Source organism: Lepidochelys olivacea (assembly GCF_965140295.1).
Source record: "Lepidochelys olivacea isolate rLepOli2 genome assembly, chromosome: 11".
In the NCBI taxonomy this organism is placed as follows: domain Eukaryota; kingdom Metazoa; phylum Chordata; order Testudines; family Cheloniidae; genus Lepidochelys; species Lepidochelys olivacea.
In genome coordinates this window covers 58,581,300-58,600,650 of record NC_140421.1, presented here as the reverse complement: position 1 = coordinate 58,600,650, position 19,351 = coordinate 58,581,300, and the positions used below count along the sequence as shown (strand labels likewise).

At 41.5% G+C, this 19,351-nt stretch overlaps 1 protein-coding gene across 2 annotated transcripts in view; it reads left to right on the top strand.

Annotated features, from left to right (window-relative positions):
- The window catches only part of SATB2 (SATB homeobox 2), a 161,222-nt gene that overhangs the window by 59,376 nt on the left and 82,495 nt on the right, over window positions 1-19,351 (top strand). For both annotated transcript variants that reach the window (XM_084643667.1, XM_084643666.1), the window contains exons 4-6: window positions 9,171-9,297; window positions 12,481-12,604; window positions 17,384-17,486. In XM_084643667.1, coding sequence (XP_084499793.1) covers window positions 9,171-9,297; window positions 12,481-12,604; window positions 17,384-17,486 — 354 coding nt within the window. The remainder of the gene's footprint in view (window positions 1-9,170; window positions 9,298-12,480; window positions 12,605-17,383; window positions 17,487-19,351) is intronic.

Genomic DNA, 19,351 nt, shown 5'->3' with positions numbered 1-19,351 from the left:
AAACAGAGAGTGCCCAAAAGACAGCTGTGAAACTGAGGAAGATGCAGCACGTTGTACGTAATAGGTATTACACTAGTGCAGCAATCTGGGCCTGACACTGAGGAACTGAAAAATATTGGTGGAAACAAGTCTAGTTCCATGGCAAGGTATGAGAGGCAAGCCTATTTTTTTAGGTTGTCATTGAGTGTAGCTCCTTCCCTTTGGAAGGAAGTTGAGGCACTGAGCTAATGTGAGTTATCAAAGGCATCTACTAATATCAGTATAATATGATGACAGTAGATTGTCCATCATGCTTTTTGATTGTTCAAAAGATCTTAGTTTCATGCCTTTGACAAGGTGCTTTAGAGGAAAAGTTTTCTCTGTGTCACACAAAAGAAATGAGAGGGAGAGAAAGGCATTTCTTTCTCATTCTTGCAGTCCTTCACCTTGGTCCAAGCTAAGGACAAACTTATCTCAGAAATGCTAAAAGGAAAATATCGTACCAGCAAGTACTCTTATGAACAGGAGAAACTGACATACAAAAAAATCTGAACAGATATTTCAGCAATCCAATCCCCATCACCATTTGTTATGTTCCCTTGTATAACAGTTTAAATAACAATCTCATGAAATAAATAACTGAACATCAGACATGGTTTTTTTCCATATCCTGACCAATATTTTGGCAGTTTTTCAAAAAGAATGGGAGTTTTGAAAATTAAATAAAGGCTTCTAAAATAACCAGTTTTAGGAAGTTTTATTGAATTTGCAGAATAATTCTGTTCTCTTTCTTTCAGTGAAGTCTTTATTAATTTAGTCTAGTTACTTAGTGACTATATTAAATTAATCTAATAAAAGTCAGGGTTCTAACATAACGTTTCCCAAATGTGAAGCAGCATCTATTACACGAGACAAAACCTCTATGCAACAACATATAAAGTCCGTATATAGAATTACAAGGCATCAGACTGTTCAGTGTATGTTATTCAAGTCAAATACTTCAATACAGTGTATTCAGGAGGAGGGGAATGAACAAAACTAGCACTCAAAAAATTAAAAGTCCTAGCAGAGGACCATATAGAAAAGCTATTTTCATCCCTGAAAGCAGTCTAAAGTTCAATAATTGAACCGTATAACACTAGCGATCTTCTACTGACACTTCTCTACAAATATATATAATTTTATATAATTGCATCTATGTAAAATAGCCACATTAGTGTAGATTCTTAAGGCTGGAAAGGACCAGCATGATCATCTAAACTGACTGTCTGCATGATGCATGCTATTTTCACTGTAGAATTCCACTTCCACTTATATATTATTGTGTGCGTAGTTTTAAAAAGCACACTCTCGCCCCCATAGCTGCAGGTAAAGCTAGTGTCAAACACGGGCCTTTCAAATGAAGGTCACCTTTTTGTTCGCAACCTAAAGTTGTACATGTCTAGTCAACTGAGATGGAGTGTTAATCATTCAAGAGGTGTGGGTGTTCCTGTTGATTTGTGGATGTGTACATCACAACATAATCACAGAGTTTATTCCTGTTCTCTCACTGAATTATTTATTATGGTCTGAAGTGAGGGGGGGGTGCTTTTGTATTGGTATAAACATAGGATTATGTTTATTGTGTACTTTCAATCACTAAATCACCAGTATGTCAAAGGGATAATGCTGCTTGCCTCATAGGGACAATTAAGCCTTATGAGGCTTAATTAATTAATGTTTTATAAAGTGCTTTGGGATCCTCAGCTGAAAGGTGTTTTGGAAGTGCAAAGGAGAATTATACTGATTATTTTTTCCATCTGTTCTCACCCCAATATGTCACTGATTCAAATTCAATAGAAAAATGTAGGCCCCCCCATGTAACAGACTCCAAACGCAGTACAAAATCTGTTCAATTGGTATAAAAACTTGAAGAAGCAGCTCAGTAATATAATATAATACAAAAATTAATACAATCAGTTTAAAAAAATGTGCCCCATTGCTCACTTTCTCCTTTCTGCTTGAAAAGTCGTTCCCTGCAATGGTTTAACAACAGTAACTACAGCAGCCTTTATGCTGCTATGCACTGATGATGTACTACAACCAGGCCACAGGTTAGAAATACAGGCTGAGTTATTATATACTGCAGGATAGTGATTTCCTGTGAACTAATTTATGGATAAATAATTCTATGTACTTGTTATATAGGACAGGAAGTTTTAAATTTCTTTAAGAAAGCACGTCTGAACAACAGTAAATTACCTGCTATAGCATAGGGACAAGACTGCTCTGAAGATGGTAAACAGATGCAATCAGTGTCACAAGAATCTACCAGTCTCTTCAGCAATAGAAGTAATGCTGTGAACAGAGACTCTACGGCTTAGAGCAGTGGTTCTTAACCGGCAACCCACAGACCACTTGCAGCCCAGTCAGCGCACAGCTGCGACCCATGTGACAGCCCCAGGGCCATAGGGGTAGTATATAGTGTGGATGCGGCCCACATAACACACAGAAAGCTGCATATGCGGTCCACAGTGATAAATAGGTTGAGGACAAGGTGGGTGAGATAATATCTTTTATTGGACCAACTTTTCTTGGTGAGACAGACAAGCTTTCAAGCTACACAGAGCTTTTCCTCAGGTTGGAGAAAGGAGAGCTTTGTTTAGCTCAAAAGCTTGTCTCTCACCAACAGAGGTTGGTCCAATAAAATATATTACCTCATCCATTTTGTCTCTCTAACGTCCTGGGACCAACATGGCTACATCACCACTGCGAACAACTCTGTGGCTCAATCATTCTAGGACCCAGGGTTTTATTGACAGCGTTTCATGGCCTTTAACTGGAAGTTATAATAGATATATATAATATTTATTTATTTTAAAAGAATTTGGATATTAATGCTAATGTCTACTTTCCCTTGAGTTTACATTGTGCTGGTAAGAAAAACGGTTAAAAAGGACCTCGTTTAAAAGAGAAACTATTTGTTTGATTAGACTTCTATCACTACAGCAAGTGATGCTATTGTTCCCTGAACCATGCATCCTCGGAAGCAAAGGTCTGTGTGAGATATATTCAATGTATAAGCAAGGAGCTGGTGATGGTCCAGTGTCTCAGTCCACGAGGGGAGTGATTGTTAACACCCTCCACTCCTTGTGTGTCTCTGTGGGATGCATTTGTTTATGCTGAAGACAATGAAAAAGTTTGGTGTTGTGCATCAGCTAACCTTCACGGTTAGTGTTGATAAATACCCTCCTTCACAGTGTTCATTAAACAGGGTTCTTCTTTCTGAGCCAGTATTTTATTTTATTTTAACCAAGGAATGCTGAATTCTTTTCCTCTCTTCACTTTTTATTTTAAATATTGTTGAATTTTCATTCTGTACCTGCAAAATTTGTGTGTGGGGGGGAATGTATATGATCTTCTTAATTTGACCCATATGACTTTAATCTCTGTTCTGGCATGTAAAGCGCTTTAAATCGTTTACATTAATCACTTGCAAACTTACTACAAATATGCTTTAAAAATATTGTTCAGGTATGTCCATAGTCTATAAAATGTAAAAAATTGGGAATAAATGTGGTAGATGTGAAGGAAGCTATTAACAATAGCACAAGAGATGTTCTGTTGTATGGTGCCTATATGTTCTGTTTGGTTGTGAATGATATTTTGGAAGTGGTCCAGTTTTAAAGGTTTGATCCTGCAACTCTTATCTAAGTAATCCATGAGTAGCTCTATTAACTTCAAAGGACTATTCATGTAAGTGAGGGTTCCAGGGTCTAGCCCTAATTGTGTAAATGGTCTAGAAAAGCAATACCTAGTAAGGTGGCTTAGTGATTTAAGATGCAGTTTTGAAATGTTTAGATACATTCACAAGTTCAAATCCTAATAGCATTGAGTCAGTCCTTCATTTTCTTGTGGGTTAAATACATTGAAATCCAAGGCAAGTATGAATCTTTTGGATGCGACCTTAAAAACTGTAATGCTTTTTGCATGCTTGTCGAGCACCAAGTGTCAAGCCAAGATTGCCACTCCCTCCACAGAGGGTCTTTTGGTTGGCACTCCCTCCTCTGCAAGTGGCTGCATTTTCAGTGGTGCTTGTTATATGGAATTTAAAGTACTTTGGGATCTTTCTGAGTGAAAGGAGATATTCAAATTTAAAATGGGGCTGCAGGGAGAGGAATTATTTAAGATCAGTACCAATGTGGACACAAGAACAAATGGATATAAACTGGCCACTAGGAAATTTAGACTAGAAATTAGACGAAGGTTTTTAACCATCAGAGGAGTGAAGTTTTGGAATAGCCTTCCAAGGGAAGCAGTGCGGGCAAAAGATCTATCTGGCTTTAAGATTAAACTCGATAAGTTTATGGAGGAGATGGTATGATGGGATAACATGGTTTTGGTAATTAAATATTCATAAATGGGTCCAGTGGCCTATGATGGGCTATTAGATGGGGTGAGATCTGAGTTACTTAGGAAAGAATTTTCTGTAGTATCTGGCTGATGAATCTTCCCATATGCTCAGGGTTTAGCTGATCGCCATATTTGGGGTCGGGAAGGAATTTTCCTCTAGGGCAGATTGGAAGAGGCCCTGGAGGTTTTTCGCCTTCCTCTGTAGCATGGGGCACAGGTCACTTGCTGGAGGATTCTCTGCTCCTTGAAGTCTTTAAACTACGATTTGAGGACTTCAATAGCACAGATATAGGTGTGAGGTTTTTTTGTAGGAGTGGTGGGTGAAATTCTGTGGCCTGCGTTGTGCAGGAGGTCAGACTAGATGATCATAATGGTCCCTTCTGACCTAAATATCTATGCATCTATGAATCAATATCCTTATCATTCCTCTGTTCTTCAGTCTGCGACGCTGATCAGTAATGAATCTTGTTCAAGGAAGAGATGGCAACATTTTTGAAAATCAAGCTTATGAGAGGGCCTGTCTACAGAGGGCAACGGTTTTCAGGAGCTAATCTTGAAAATGCTCCGGCTAACACATCTGAGGCTATGTCTTCACTACCATGGTAAGTCGACATACGCTACTCAACTCCAGCTTCGTGAATAACGTAGCTGGAGTCGACGTACCTTAGGTCGAGTTACCGCGGGTTCTACACCTCGGGGGGTTGACGGGAGAAAGTCTCCCGTCGACTTACCTTACTCTTCTTGTCAGGGGTAGAGTACAGGGGTCGACTGGAGAGCAATCTGCAGTCGATTTGGTGGGTCTTTACTAGACCAGCTAAATCAACTGCTGGTGGATTGATCTCAGAGCATCGATCACTGCCATAGTATAGACCTGCCTTCAGCCAAACAGAGTGGAGGGAGAATAACTTCTTTAAAACAGTTGTTGAAAAATGTTCTTCAGACAAAACCATTTAAAAGATTTTTTTTTTTTTTGGCCTCCTCTAACGGGCGGTTTCACACCAAACCATTTAAAGGTCAGTTTTTGAAGGTTGTTCCAGGACACAGGTGGTTCCTCCCTGTTGGCAAGGCCTCAAAATCTCCTCAGCTTGACCTAGTAACTTAGTGAATAAACTCCTGGCAATTAGCATTTGTGCACTGTTTGCCAACACTCCACAAAAAGAGCCCCAAAGGGGTCATTGGTTTGTGAATGAGTGATTGAATTAGTTAATGGGAAAAGGTTGTGAAGTCATAAAAGGATCTGCCAACAGATTTCTTGAGAGTTCTGCTGCATCTCTTCCTCAAACAGTATTAAGGAAGGAGGAATGTTGTTCAGGTTTAAAATAGAGTATTTGTTCAGTAATCATTTATAAAGTGCCTCACTGATTCTCCCACTCTCTCTAAGTCTCACAGGGTATGCCTCCACTGCAATTGAATATACTCCCGGCTAGTCCTTGTCAACTGACAGGCTTCACACTGCAGGACTGTAAAATTGCAGTGTAGACATTCAGGCTTAGGCTGGAGTCCGGGCTCAGGGACCCTCCTCTCTTGTGGGATCCCAGAGTTTGGTCTCCCGTCTGAGCCTAAACATCTCCACTGCAATTTTACAGCCTTGGAGCCTGAGCCCATGAGTCGGAGTCAGCTGACCCAGGCCAGCTGCAGGGGGTTGATTACCCTTCGGGCTCAATACAAGATAAAAACTCTATACAATACAAGTGAAGTTGCATAATTAAAGACCACAACCTTAAAAATTGGAAATTAGGCCATTAAGGTATGTATCTAGGAAGATTATGCCTAGCTATCCTGGCGTTCACCTATCATGATGAATGCCGCATTAAAATCCCCTTGAGAGTGGGAACAAATGAGAAGGGAGCCTCTAGCCAAACTATGACTGTATGTGCTGCTCAAATCCTGATGGAAAGTTATTTGAGAGAAAGAGAACTGGCGTGCTTAAACAAGCCGGCACCCACATCCCACCTGCAACACAACAGATGCCTTAAATGCAGCTACAGTGCCGTGAACGGAACCCCCTGTGGAGCCCGCTGAAGTGCTGGATGGAAATCATGGCTTCTGGCTAGCCTAGGGACTAACTCAAGATATATTTTAAAAAATGTCACCCATCAAATCACACCGGCTGCAATAATAGCGTGCATCAGCAGTGCTGTAACAAGGTGTAAAGGACTCACAGTAGGTGTTAACATGCCCAGGCATTAGGGTAACACCTGTGTTTGTCTAATTCCAGCCAAAAGAGTTTCCTTTCCGACTGTAGAGAAGGATAGAAAATCTATCTAACTACCAGTAGTAGCAGACATTTCCTGTAAAGTGATTTATAGAGTATTTCCCATGATGCTTTGGCCTGTGGTTTTGCTTTGAACTTTCCCAGGCTGGGACAACTCCTTGCAAACTCCAGTGACCTCTACTGCCTTTTTGTCTCTCCAGCGCTGCCAGCACCAAACACTTGGAGATGGTATTCTCTCACGGAGGTTCCTGTAACTGAATGAAGAATACAGCCTCTTGTAAAATGTGACCAATGTAGATGTGACTTATAGGGCACATATGATGCTTATTTTTTCAGTTATATGGAAACTTGAAGTGATCAAAAATAGGAAGGCCAGTGTTCTGCGAAGCTGATATAGATTTCTGGATTTTTCAGGTGACTTTGTGTTAAATTATTACATGGTATTAGAAGGGGCAAGGGAAGTTGGCAGCTAAACTGTTTCACTAGCATGTGTTTCACTCAGTGGACCCTTGATGCTCATTTCATGACTAATGTATGCTGTACTATGTGTACTTCTCATTGTCTCCAGAGATAACATGAAGTAAACTATCCCCTTCAGAAAAACAGCTTTCCTTGGCAAGTGGAATATGGCTTGAGGAGCCAGCTCTGGAGACATATGATACTGTGAATGAGTGCTGTGTGTTACTTTACTGGATCCGAGTCCAGGCACTATTTATACTGCAGCATATTCAGCACCAGATTGTTAAATCTTAATACTGAAACAGTGCATCATTTAAACGTTTTTGTTCTGTGTATGCCCCACTTTCAAGCATTGGATGTCAAGCAACAATTATTAACTTGGTTTGTCGTGGACGAGATTCTACCCTTACCAAAAGCTTCATAACCTACTCTTGAAATGAAGCTACTGAGTCTATACCAGAGTATCAGATTGAGACTTTGAACTAGCAAAGGTAATGGTCTACTCTGGCTTCCCTCTCAGGGTCTGTACATGGTAATGAAATGTGCTGTGAACCAACTGCAGATCTGTTTCCCAAGAAATCTATATGCACGTACTGAAATGCTACAAGTGGGGAGAGTAGTTGTACCAAAATTGTCCTAGCAGTGTTATGCAGAAACAGAGAAAATATTCCCATAGTATTAGCACTGTGCCAAGTATCTCATGCAGTAAGGGAGACCATTGGGCTACCATTTTCACAAAGCCTTTGATTTGCCGTCTCATAACCACCTTTACAGGAGCTTTGATAAGTCTAGATGCAACTCAAAGTTCAGATTTGGTCATCATCAGCGTTGGTAAAATGGTGCATGTGGGGAACTGCGTTAATTTTAGCATCATGATATCACCTCAGAAGATTTCCAGTGAGTTTTCTTGATAGGCCGAGTTGTCATGAGTTGTTGCTTCCCATTTAGAACAAAGGTGTTGGATTATTATAAGAGCTTGCAGATAGATATGCAATAGTGTGGTGTCACCAGGTAACAGTATTGTGAACAGTCATCTCTGTGTTGCTTTTGATAATGTTCGCAGACTGCCTTGTTGATCTTTTCTGGAGTCTTGAATGGGTGTGAACGGGCCAAAGACCAGGTCTCGAGCACTGTCAATTTAAGTGGGAACAAGGGTGTTTGGTATCTTGAAGGACTGGGCCCAGAGACGATAAGCAGATTAAACAAAGAGGAAGCCAGTAACCGAGCTGAGGAGATGGAGTGAAGCAGAACAGCAGACATCTGCCCACTATGCTGTGTACCCACACAAGGCAGCACTGTGCCTCGTTATATTCCTAAAGTCTCTCTGTTTTCTGGGCTTCCCTGGAAGTCCATCCTTTCTAATAATTATTAATTGTTTCTGGTAGTGCCCAGGGTGTGCTAGGCATTATATAAACATTTAAAAGAAGAGAAGGTTTCTGCACTAAAGAGTTTGCACTATCGCATGGGAACTCACTGTCTCTTGCAACAAGCCTATCTAGAAAGGGTGTTGCTGCTGTTACTGAAGGAGCAGAGGTATAAACAGGGACCTGGAAGACAGCTGTGCTATTTTCAATATGTGGTCAAGTACAGCACTGTCACTTTTTGCCAAAGAAAGCAACCATCTGCCTGGTGAAACGCATATCTGGGAGTGAACTCTAACGACTTCATCGATTTCAAATGCTATTTGTGCTGGGAATCGCACCACAGTCAGGATGTAACTGTGTGCTGAGCCCACACACAGGAATTTTCTTGTTCAATTCAAAACCAAATCTTCTATTTACTTAAGGGTTGTGCAGGCTTTCAAATCAGGAGAACAGGGTATTTAAAGCTTCTCTTAACTTAGAAAGTGCAGGCTTTCGTGGGATGAGGAAAGGTGATGCTGTGTGGGGGGCTGCATCCTTTACTTCTCTATAATAATTCAAGAAACATGAAGATGTAAACAGCTCTCTGTTTACAATTCAAAATATATTCCTTCCCCTCCACTTAGGCTCAATTGTCAGAAAGAAATAGCTTTGTGTTCAGGATTGCAATAAAGCTCAGGGCAGGTTCTGAGCACCCTGACCAAGCAAATAATCAAAATGTTTCATAAACAGCTTATAGATGTGTATTATATTTTTTCTTCCAGGAATAATCAAACTTGGGAGGTGGAACCCTCTCCCCCTCAGTTATGTGACCGATGCACCAGATGCGACAGTAGCCGACATGCTACAAGATGTCTATCATGTTGTGACATTGAAAATCCAATTACAAAGGTGGGTGTTTCTGAACATCTGTCCTCCTCTATTCTCTGAGCTGCTCCGTTGATCACAGCATTACTACAGAGATTAGCACATCCTGTCTTCATTAATTTCTGGGCTTTTGATTAAATGAAAAGGAAAATGAAGGGAAAGGTGCTTCACGATGCAGCTTTCTCGGTGAACCTTCAACTGTTTTTACATTTTATTTTCTGAAGCAGTAAAGCCACGGTGGTGTAGTGGGGGCAGGAATGGGGCAGGTGGGTAGGTAGGTGGGTGGGGGGACTCCATCAATCATGAGGGATCTGAAGCCTTTAAAGGGAAACTTTCCCCAACTCCTAATTTAATGGGTCCTCCAGGCCTGATTAAATGCTTAGCACATTGTATGTGAAAAATAAACACCTCATCTATTTCCAGGACTCAGGTTATGAGGGTCTAGACTTTCTGCTAACTGTGGCTCAGACAGGATGGCCCAGAGAGCTTGTTGCCGTCTTTTTTTATCTCCAGTGGCCAATCCTAGCATGGTGGGGAGAGCCTGCCTCTACTGCTCCATCTGGTAATTTAAACTATTTCCTACTCTTGAACATCAGATGGACAAAGCGGTAGCTGCTGTCTGACAATTCTACACACTCTTTTTATTTTATATATTTTTTCTCTTCTACATCCTGCCCATTTAAAGAAGATGGAGGCTACTGGGCTGCTCACTGAAAAGGGTGGAGAATTCTCCAGATGGCCTCAGCAAAGCGCCCACCCAGTTCTTAAGAAATTCTGTTTAACCTAGGATGTACCTCACTAGGTCAAACAGTTGGCCCATCTGCCATAGTCCAGTGATCAGGATGCTTTAGAGGAAGGAGTAAGAAACAGTGGAGTATTATGAAATAACTGGCCCACATGAAAAGGTTCATTCTGACTTTATCATAATTAGGAGTCTCATGGCTGTCGTATCCGAGCACCATCAAGTAAATCCCATTGCAAAAACCTCCTGCAAAACAACAGAGGGTCTTGCCCCACTTTGTGTGCATGTATGAAATCGGTACTGCATGGTTGAGTTGACTCTATGCATTACACTGGAGCTGCCTAGTACTTTGAAACTTATGGCACTGCATACTTTCCACCTCACTTACTTAATCAATGGCAATATTTTTTTCCGCTTAAGAAGCACTAAACACCCTAAATGAATATCCACCCCAGAATGACACTGAAGAAATCTGCCCTCTTAATAGCTCAGTTCTGGTGAACTATTGCTCAGTGTAAAATCTTTTGTTACCTAGCAAACTCACAGATAAGCTAGCCACAGGCCGACTATAAACTCTTCTAATTGAAGCTAATATACCAGACCAGGCATAATCTGGATTCAGGTCAGGACATGGTATAGAAATAGCTTTAGTGTCACTGATGGCAATGCTCTCAATGGAGCAAACATCCATTCTCCTCCTCCTTGACCTCTCTGCAAAATTTGACACTGTTGACCATAAGATACTGCTGTCTTGCCTGAGAGAGGAGGTAGGAGTCCTGGGTAATGTGTTAAAATGTTTTTTGGAGGAACACACACACAATGAGTAGTGATGGGAAGCTGCACCTCTGCCACTGCACTCTGCCTTCATCTGTGGAGTCCCACAAAGATCAGTTCTCTCTCCAGTCCTTTTCAACATGCAGCAGCTAGGTGAAATGGTCAGACAGCATTGTGAATAATGTCACAAGCATGGATTCAGGGACCAACAATATGCGGATGACACACAGCTCTACCTGTCCTTCACCACATATGCCCACACTACGACCACCAGGATGCCCCAATGCTTGGAGGAGATCAGCTCATAGATGAAGAATAGCAGGCTGAAACTGAACCTGAGCAAGGCAGAAGGTGTGCTGATAGGCAGAGAAAAGTGTCTCCAACTAAGTCTCCTTGATTGAAGTCATGTGCCCACAATTGGTCAATTCAGTCTGTAGTTTAGGAGCACTCTTGGATTCTTTACTAACACCAACCTCTCACATAGCAGCTTTTATGAATAACACTCTGTCATCTCCAGTTGCCTCTCTTCCCTCCTGGTGGATAAAGACCAGGCCTCAATTACTCACACCTTTGTCACCTCTTGGCTGGACTGCAGTAATGTGATATACCTGGGCAGGAAGCCATCAGCCCTTGGGAAACTCCAGCTAGTACAGAATGCTGCAGTGCATCTCCTCAGCAACACAGGCTACTGTGAGAGCATCATACCCACCCTCTGCTCTCTGCACTGGCCTCCCAAACATTAAGTCAAATTTAAGATCTTGGTCCTTATCACCAGGGCAGTCAATGGTCTGGGCCCAGCATGTCTGAAAGAGCCTCAAGTTCGGAGATGAAGACTCTGGTCAACAACTCCCCTCCTCAGACACAAAGGCACTTTCTAGCATAAGGGTAAAGCTCATCTGTGCAGGAGACAGAACAGTTTCATGGGTCAGTCTGAGACTGAAACAAAGTCTCCCAGGAACAAACAGTTGTCACAAACTTCCCCGCCTTCCTCACTGATTGCAAGGCACATTTCTTTGACCTTGCCTATTCTAATACAAACACAGAGCGTGGGTACTTAAAAAAAACCAAACAACCTTACAACACCCAAATGCACCTGAAATGTAACCTTCCCGAAACAGAACGCTACAAAAACACATGCAATTCCCCACCTACCAAGAGAATGAGAGTGAGAGTGACCAAGACGTGACAGGTGGAAGGTGCTCAGATACTACGGTGGTGAGGGCAGGATATATACCAATATAGAACAGAATTCTGTTTTAGACCAAAGCCTTGCCCCTCCAGAATGAGGGCGTCTCTCACTACTTAAGCGTGTTGTGTAATTTTTTTTCTATTCCAGCAGGAGCATCTATCTGTGCCTAAGAGGCTGCCTTTCCCAGTCATTTGTGTGGCCTGCATTAAGCAGAGCACTTTGCACTCCTTCAGGCCCCAAAGGAAATGGCTAGGCACACATGTTACATCACTTATGTAGGCTTAGCTAGGATTTCTGGCATGTGGTGTAATTCTCTTAGTTGCAGCATATGTCTCGTTGGGGGGAATGGGGATGAGAAAAAAAAAGATGTACTTTAAAGAAAGGTCTGAGCACGGGACTGTAAAGTGGGGATGTCTTCACAAAGATTTATGGTTGCACAAAGAGAGCAGGTTTCCTTGCTGGTGATGTTTCCGTCTGATTTTTCTGCTTTCTTTTTTCGCAGTTGTTCAAAGTTGGAAGACTTGCCAGCAGAGCAGTGGAACCATGCCACAGTCCGCAATGCCTTAAAGGAACTGCTTAAAGAGATGAATCAGAGCACATTAGCCAAAGAATGCCCTCTCTCCCAGGTCAGTGCTTCTACCTGTACTAGAGGATCCAGCTTTATAAAATCCAAAGCCAGGAACTGTTTAGCAAGGTGTTTACAAGAAAAAATTCCAGAAATGTTTAATCCTTTTTTTTTAAATTAAAAAGGAGAAATTTCAATCCACTTGGGAAATTATCTCTTTACTCTTTAATTGTGGTGCAGCAGGAGAGTGGGGTGGGAGGAGGTATTGTTTCACGGTCTCTGTGTATATAATGTCTTCTGCAGTTTCCACAGTATGCATCCGATGAAGTGAGCTGTAGCTCACGAAAGCTCATGCTCAAATAAATTGGTTAGTCTCTAAGGTGCCACAAGTACTCCTTTTCTTTTTGTGATGTGTTGTTGGAAGGCGATCAGCTGGCTTGTGACCTCAACTTCAAAGGGACCCCAAGTTCTCCATATATATCCTCTCCGAATTTTGTACTACCACTCAACACTCTGTATTGCAACAGCAGCTTATCCTCACTGGTAGAAGCCTGCAGCATACTTTAGGGACACACACAGTTTTCATCAGTCTCTGATTACAAAGAAATGTATATGACTCTCATCAGTGTGGTGCCAGTTTCTAGGAAAACACAACAAAAGTGTGTGTGTGTGTATGTGTTAATAGAGAGAGAAACTTTATGCAGTACAACTTTGTCACTTGCAGTGAGGACACAACCGCAGTTCGGACTCCTGATGAATCTGAGCTCTAGTTCAAATTTCTTACATGAAGACTTGTATAAAGTTGGCAAGGTTAGCTGAGCACCCTTCTGCACCACCAAAAAAGCCAACATCCAGTGATTCATATTACCTGACAAAAAACTTCACTAGAACAGAGGTAGAGCTGTTAATATATTGCTTTTATATTGTCTTTTTAAAACATGAAAAAATGTCTTTTATAGTTAACCTCTTCCCCCTTCCGTCCAAAAAATAAACGAACAACCCTTAAATGCTAAACACATTGCTTACTGAAGTGACTCTGAATACAAGAGTGGATGTGTTGCATAAGAAGGTGTTACTTTTACAGAGTAGAACAGGGGTGGCCAACCTGAGCCTGAGAAGGAGCCAGAATTTACCAATGTACATTGCCAAAGAGCCTCAGTAATTCGTCAGCAGCCCCCCCATCAGTTCCCCTTCTCCAGCCCCCAGTGCCTCCCGCCCGTTGGCAGCCCCACCAGTCAGTGCCTCCCCCTCCTCCCCATATCTCCTGCAATCAGCTGTTTTGCGTGCGCTGGAGGCTCGGGGGTGGGGGTGAGGGTGGGGTGGGGTGGGAGGAGTGAGGGCATGGCAGGGTCGGGGGAAGGGGCAGGGACCTTGGGGAATGGGGGCAGGGCCTGTGGCAGGGCCAGGGGTGGAGCAGTGAGCACCCCCCGGCCCATTGGGAAGTTGGCATCTGTAGCTCCAGCCCCAGAGTCGGTGCCTAGACAAGGAGCCGCATATTAACCTCTGAAGAGCCGCCTGCGGCTCCGGAGCCACAGGTTGGCCACCCCTGGAGTAGAACAACACTTTAAGTGTTTGCCTTTATATATAGAATGGACACTGCAAGAGGAGAAATTGATTGGCTAGCGAAGGTTCCAGCAAGTAGGTTGGGGCTCTTTGGCTGATGGTAACAAAACTAGCATATCAAAATTACATTTCAAGAAGTGAAATGAGATGAGATACCTGCAACTCTCAGGTGGAGGGAGACTGGTCTTCAATCCTGTGTGTCCCAGTGCACCTGGCCTGTACCACTATCCAGTATAACTGAACAGTGAGCCATGTTATGTGGTGGCATTCATTCACTGTTTAGGGATGTTTTCCATCAGTTTTCATATGGGAATATGCCAGTTGGCTTACCTCTCTATAAACTCATCCTGACATACATTAGCAAGACTACTGATGGCAGAACTGTAGGAGAAAGAATTTCTATCCTGGTGATTATGCAGAGAATAAAGGTACAGAGACATCCTTTTGTGGGTTCTAATTCAGCAAGGCATTTGCACATGCTTACCTTTAAGCATGTGCTTAAGTGATTTGCTGAATGGCGATGAACTCCAGAAGCTGGACCATAATGAATGCATTTCTTGCATTAGAACCACAAAAAGTTGTAACCTCTGTTGTCATGGCTTCCAAAATGTAAAAGATACAGTGGAAGGTTGTATAGGAGCTGTCTATTGCCATTATCTGAATTTGCCTTGAATACAATTCCTTCTCCCAAATCAGTTTTAAAAAAATACCGCACCAAATGTGAAATGTCATTACAACCCCCTTGTGGTTAATATATTATTGACAGCGGCAAATTACAGAGCTGTCTCCTAGGAGTCCAACTGCGGAGTAAATGCTGCTGTTTAATAATGTGTTCACAGTGCATTGAGTTTCCCTCTGTATAGAAGTGGAAAGGGGCTTTTTTTTCTCACCAGTACTATGCTCCAGCTCTTGTTCTTGGTGTATGAGCTCTTCTTGCAGCCCAGATGGAGATTCTGATTGCCACTAATGGGCAGTGTAATCATTGGCTTTGATTTACAATTGTTCTGTTTCTCCTGCTAGGTGTATTATGTATTTGCAGCTTAGCCGCCCTTAGCATAAGGCTGCTGTTCAGACAAATAAATCCCAGTTAAGCAGGGTACTGTGCTAATCATTCCAGTATTGTTCATGTATTTTGCATACTTGTATAAACTTCATTTCCTTGTTGTGGGTTGGTGGTTTTTGTTTCCATTCCATAGTTTTCTCCTTTTATTTTAACTTACGACATTATATCTTGTTTATATGAATCCTCTGCTAGTTCTAGTATACATTATCAGGCAGATGCCAGCTTTCTTTCCACGTGGATGTAATGAAGCTGTTCACCCACCGGGGGTAGGAAGAGGAATTTCTGCCCCATTTTTCTTCCTCAGAACCACCACAGCTATAATCTTAGTAATGCCCATTTATTGTAGAGCTGTGAGAGCTTAAAGAAAAACCTGCTGGAAAAATAAACTCTTTAGAGCTGCTTCTTCCAGCTAAAGTTTCCACTCTGTTATGCCCTCAAAAGTCTTCTGTTTCCTCAGGAACAAGCAAGGGTTCATAGGGAAGGAGGTGCTGCTGACTGTTATGGTACTAGGTGTAGGTCTCAAAATATGAATTTTAACTAGAAAATTGAAGCTGAGTTTTGGCGATTAGAACATACATTTAAAAAAAAAAATTCCCAGCTCTTATTTCATAGCTACTTTGAATTCCCCATACTGCAGCTTAGTGGAAATGTGAAAGTGAAAGGGAAGAGGAACCTCTGTGTTTAAAGTTAATTCATGCCTCAAAGACGGAAACTAATCTGTACCATCCAATCTTCCTTAAGTCTCTCTAAAGTAATTTCTTCTCAACCTCCTAATACCTCCAAAACTCAAGGGGTCGGGAAAACTGGAATCTTTTGAGGTTGCAACAGAGTAGCAGACTGGGCTGAATAAATACAGAATTGATCTTGAACAGGATGGGATTTTTTTTAGAACACTGTAAAAGTGGAGTAAGCCAGAAGTGAGCCTAGCTAGTAGTTTAACAGCCATGGATAAGACCCCATTTTACACATGAGCCTAGAGGGGCCTGTGTGCCAGAGCTGGAAGCTGTGGTAAATAGCTTGCAATTGCTTTGAGGTCATGCTATCTCTCTAATCTCTTCTACTATGCAGAAGTGTCATAACAGGTGCCAACATTTCTCTGAAACCTGGCATGACTGTAGCTATAAAAAATGTGATTTCAAGAAAGGGTGCTTTGGCTCTCACATCTTGTTAAACTTCTTGGGCTTTAGAGTGAATGTGTGTGTATAGATCTATGTAGATATACACATAATGGAATGATTCAGCTCTGGAAGAGTTTAAAAGTTATTAACAATTATTTACTCTATAAAACTGAGACAAGTACCCGTGACAAAACTATGTTCCACCATACAGCCAAAAGTGCCCCAAATGTAAAATATTTTTGTGTGTGTCAAGTGCTGCAGAGCACTCTACCTACTATCTTCCAGCTGCATTGTAGCAGTAGTTGCCAGAGGATACCTGCAAAGGGTGGGGATGGTGGTGAAGTAGTTTAAATCTTTTAGCTGTACCACATTTTGTTGTGGCCCTTGGTTACTTTGGGGATGGTGGTGAAGTAGTTTAAATCTTTTAGCTGTACCACATTTTGTTGTGGCCCTTGGTTACTTTGAAACTGTAGTGTATTTAGTTTAATCTGCTCTGAATAGCACTATTAATTTTTCTGTTGAGTGATTTTTCACACAACAGCTAATCACACGTTTCTATAAATTATATTAATTTAACTTATTTGCCTAACTGTTGTTCTGCAGCGAGTAGCACGGATGTTCTCCAGTTCTTGGCTGTGTGGTCTTGTTGCAGCTGAAAGCAGAACAGAAGCAGCTGAAAAGCATTATTTGGATTATGCATGCTAACCTTACCTTTAGAATCTGGTTCCTAAATCACAATTGTTCTTACCCCTTGTGTCTAATGTGTGTGTCCCCCAACGTGTCACTGCCTCTAGTTATGCTTTTAGTATGAAGATTCTGTGACATCACAAGTATAAATTAAAATGACAAGTCAGTAGGAGCTGGAGATAGGAGTCTTGGTTCAAACAGCACCTTTTTTGCATTATTCGTGAACCAGAGTAATCATGTCTGGGGATGTAGAGTGGGAAATACAGCCAATTTTGAGTCCTTCACAGTGACTGCATTAGGTTTTGAAGGCACAAATGGGTGATCAATGTGAGCTTGCATGTCATTGACTAGCTCTGGAAAAGAGTTTTCATTATTTTTTAACACACTTTCTGTCTTCCTCTACTTCCAGAGTATGATTTCATCCATTGTAAATAGCACATACTATGCCAATGTATCAGCAACCAAGTGCCAGGAGTTTGGGAGATGGTATAAGAAGTACAAGAAGATTAAAGGTAAATTAACTTCAGTTATTGTTAATTTCCAAGCCAATGAACTGTGTTTGACTGTTTGAAATTTTGTTTTAAGTAAGAGTGATGATAAGCCTTAATAATATTAGTGAATTTGTCCGCAAAGAGGGCACAGTTGTAGCACACTGGAAATTAAATCCAGTGCATTATGAACAAGGATGGTGTGAAAGGAAAGATTTTTAAAGAAAACATGCGAGTTACGTCACATTTTAGACTGTAATTGCATTGAAAGGATCAACTGTGTGTGTAAGAAAACTAAAACATCTTGGAAAAAAAATCTGCTCTAGAAGATCTGGATTGTAAAGTTAAATTGCTATGTAAACCACCTTCATCATATTTTATTTATGAAAACTAAAAATTTGTCTTCCTAAGTTAAATGTGTCCTCGCTTTCTGTTTAAATATGGTTAAGTGTATTGGCATTCCTGGAATTTAGATAGTAGCAGTGCATTTGAGACCAAGTTGCTTGGAGGCACTGGGCTAAATTCATCCCAACTATTCCTACTTGTACCAAACTGAAAGTGGCCCGTTATTTTTATGATATGAAATGGAATTATGTTAGTTGGTGAAATACTAATGTCTCATACAGGAACATTATTTTATGTAGGTTCTTATAACGCCCTTGTTGCCATAATGACTGAGTGTCTTCCAGCAGCGCATTACATGACGTTACTAACATCTGTCATTGGTAATTTGTTCTTTCTCTTGCCCTTTCCTCAGGGGGAGAATTGTGTGTACAATGCAATGTTTTGTTTTGGTGGAGTTTTCTTTTAAATACACATGCTGCTATGTATTTCTGTGAGACAAAGTATGGCTGAAGAAGTGCGCCTTGTATTTGAAGGGGAGGTGGGAGGTTTGTGATGGTTCTTTGTTCCGCAATCTCGGACCAACCCCGAGTACTGTCTTCTGCACAGACTAGATTTGCCCTTATGGTAGAAAGTTCTATTTTGCCTGAAGAGTGGACTTGTTGGCCAGAGTCTTCATCTAAGAACTTAAGTCTCTTTTTTAGATATGCTGGGTTCAGGCCATTGAGGACCATGAAGATAAGGTCTTAGACCTTAAATTTGACTTGATATTCTTTGGAAAGCCAGTGGAGAGAGAGCAGAGGACAGGTTTGATGTGCTCATGATAGCTTGTGGTTGCTAAGAAGATACATTGCAGTGTTTTGTTTTAGTTAGAGTTTCCTAAGGACTGATGGCTTCCTGCCCAGGTATATCACATTATTTTAGTCCAGATGGTGGGTGTTGTAGATATGTATAACCAAGGCTAGCTTATCATCTGCCAGGATGGGTTGGAGTCTTCTAGTAACTGGAAATGAACACTGGTATGTGAGAGTTAAATGTCGGCAAAGAATCCAAGAGTACTCCTAAACTACAGACTGATTGACCACTTGTAGGTGTGTGTCTTCAGCTAAAGGAATTGCATAGTTACTGCAAACTCTTCAAAATGCTTTCCTCTGCCCACTAGCATATCTCTTTGTTTTGCTTGGGTTCAGCTCCAACCAACTGCTCTTCATCCACCAGCTGATTTCATTCAAGCGCTGGGCCATCTTGGTGATATGTAACACCAAATTTTTAAATAAGACTCCAGAGGTAATCCTGGCAAGTACAGTCTTGTAAGACTAACTTCACTACAAGGCTAATTGGTTGAAACTATAGTAAAGAACAGAATGATCAAACACAGATAAAGCATAATATGTTGGGGAAGAATCAACATGGCTTTTGTAAAGGGAAATCATGCTCACCATTCTATTATCATTCTTTTGAGGGTGTCTACAAGCATGTGGACAAGGGTGATCCAGTCGAAATAATGTACCTGGACTTTCAGAAGTCTTCAACAGGGTCCCTCACCA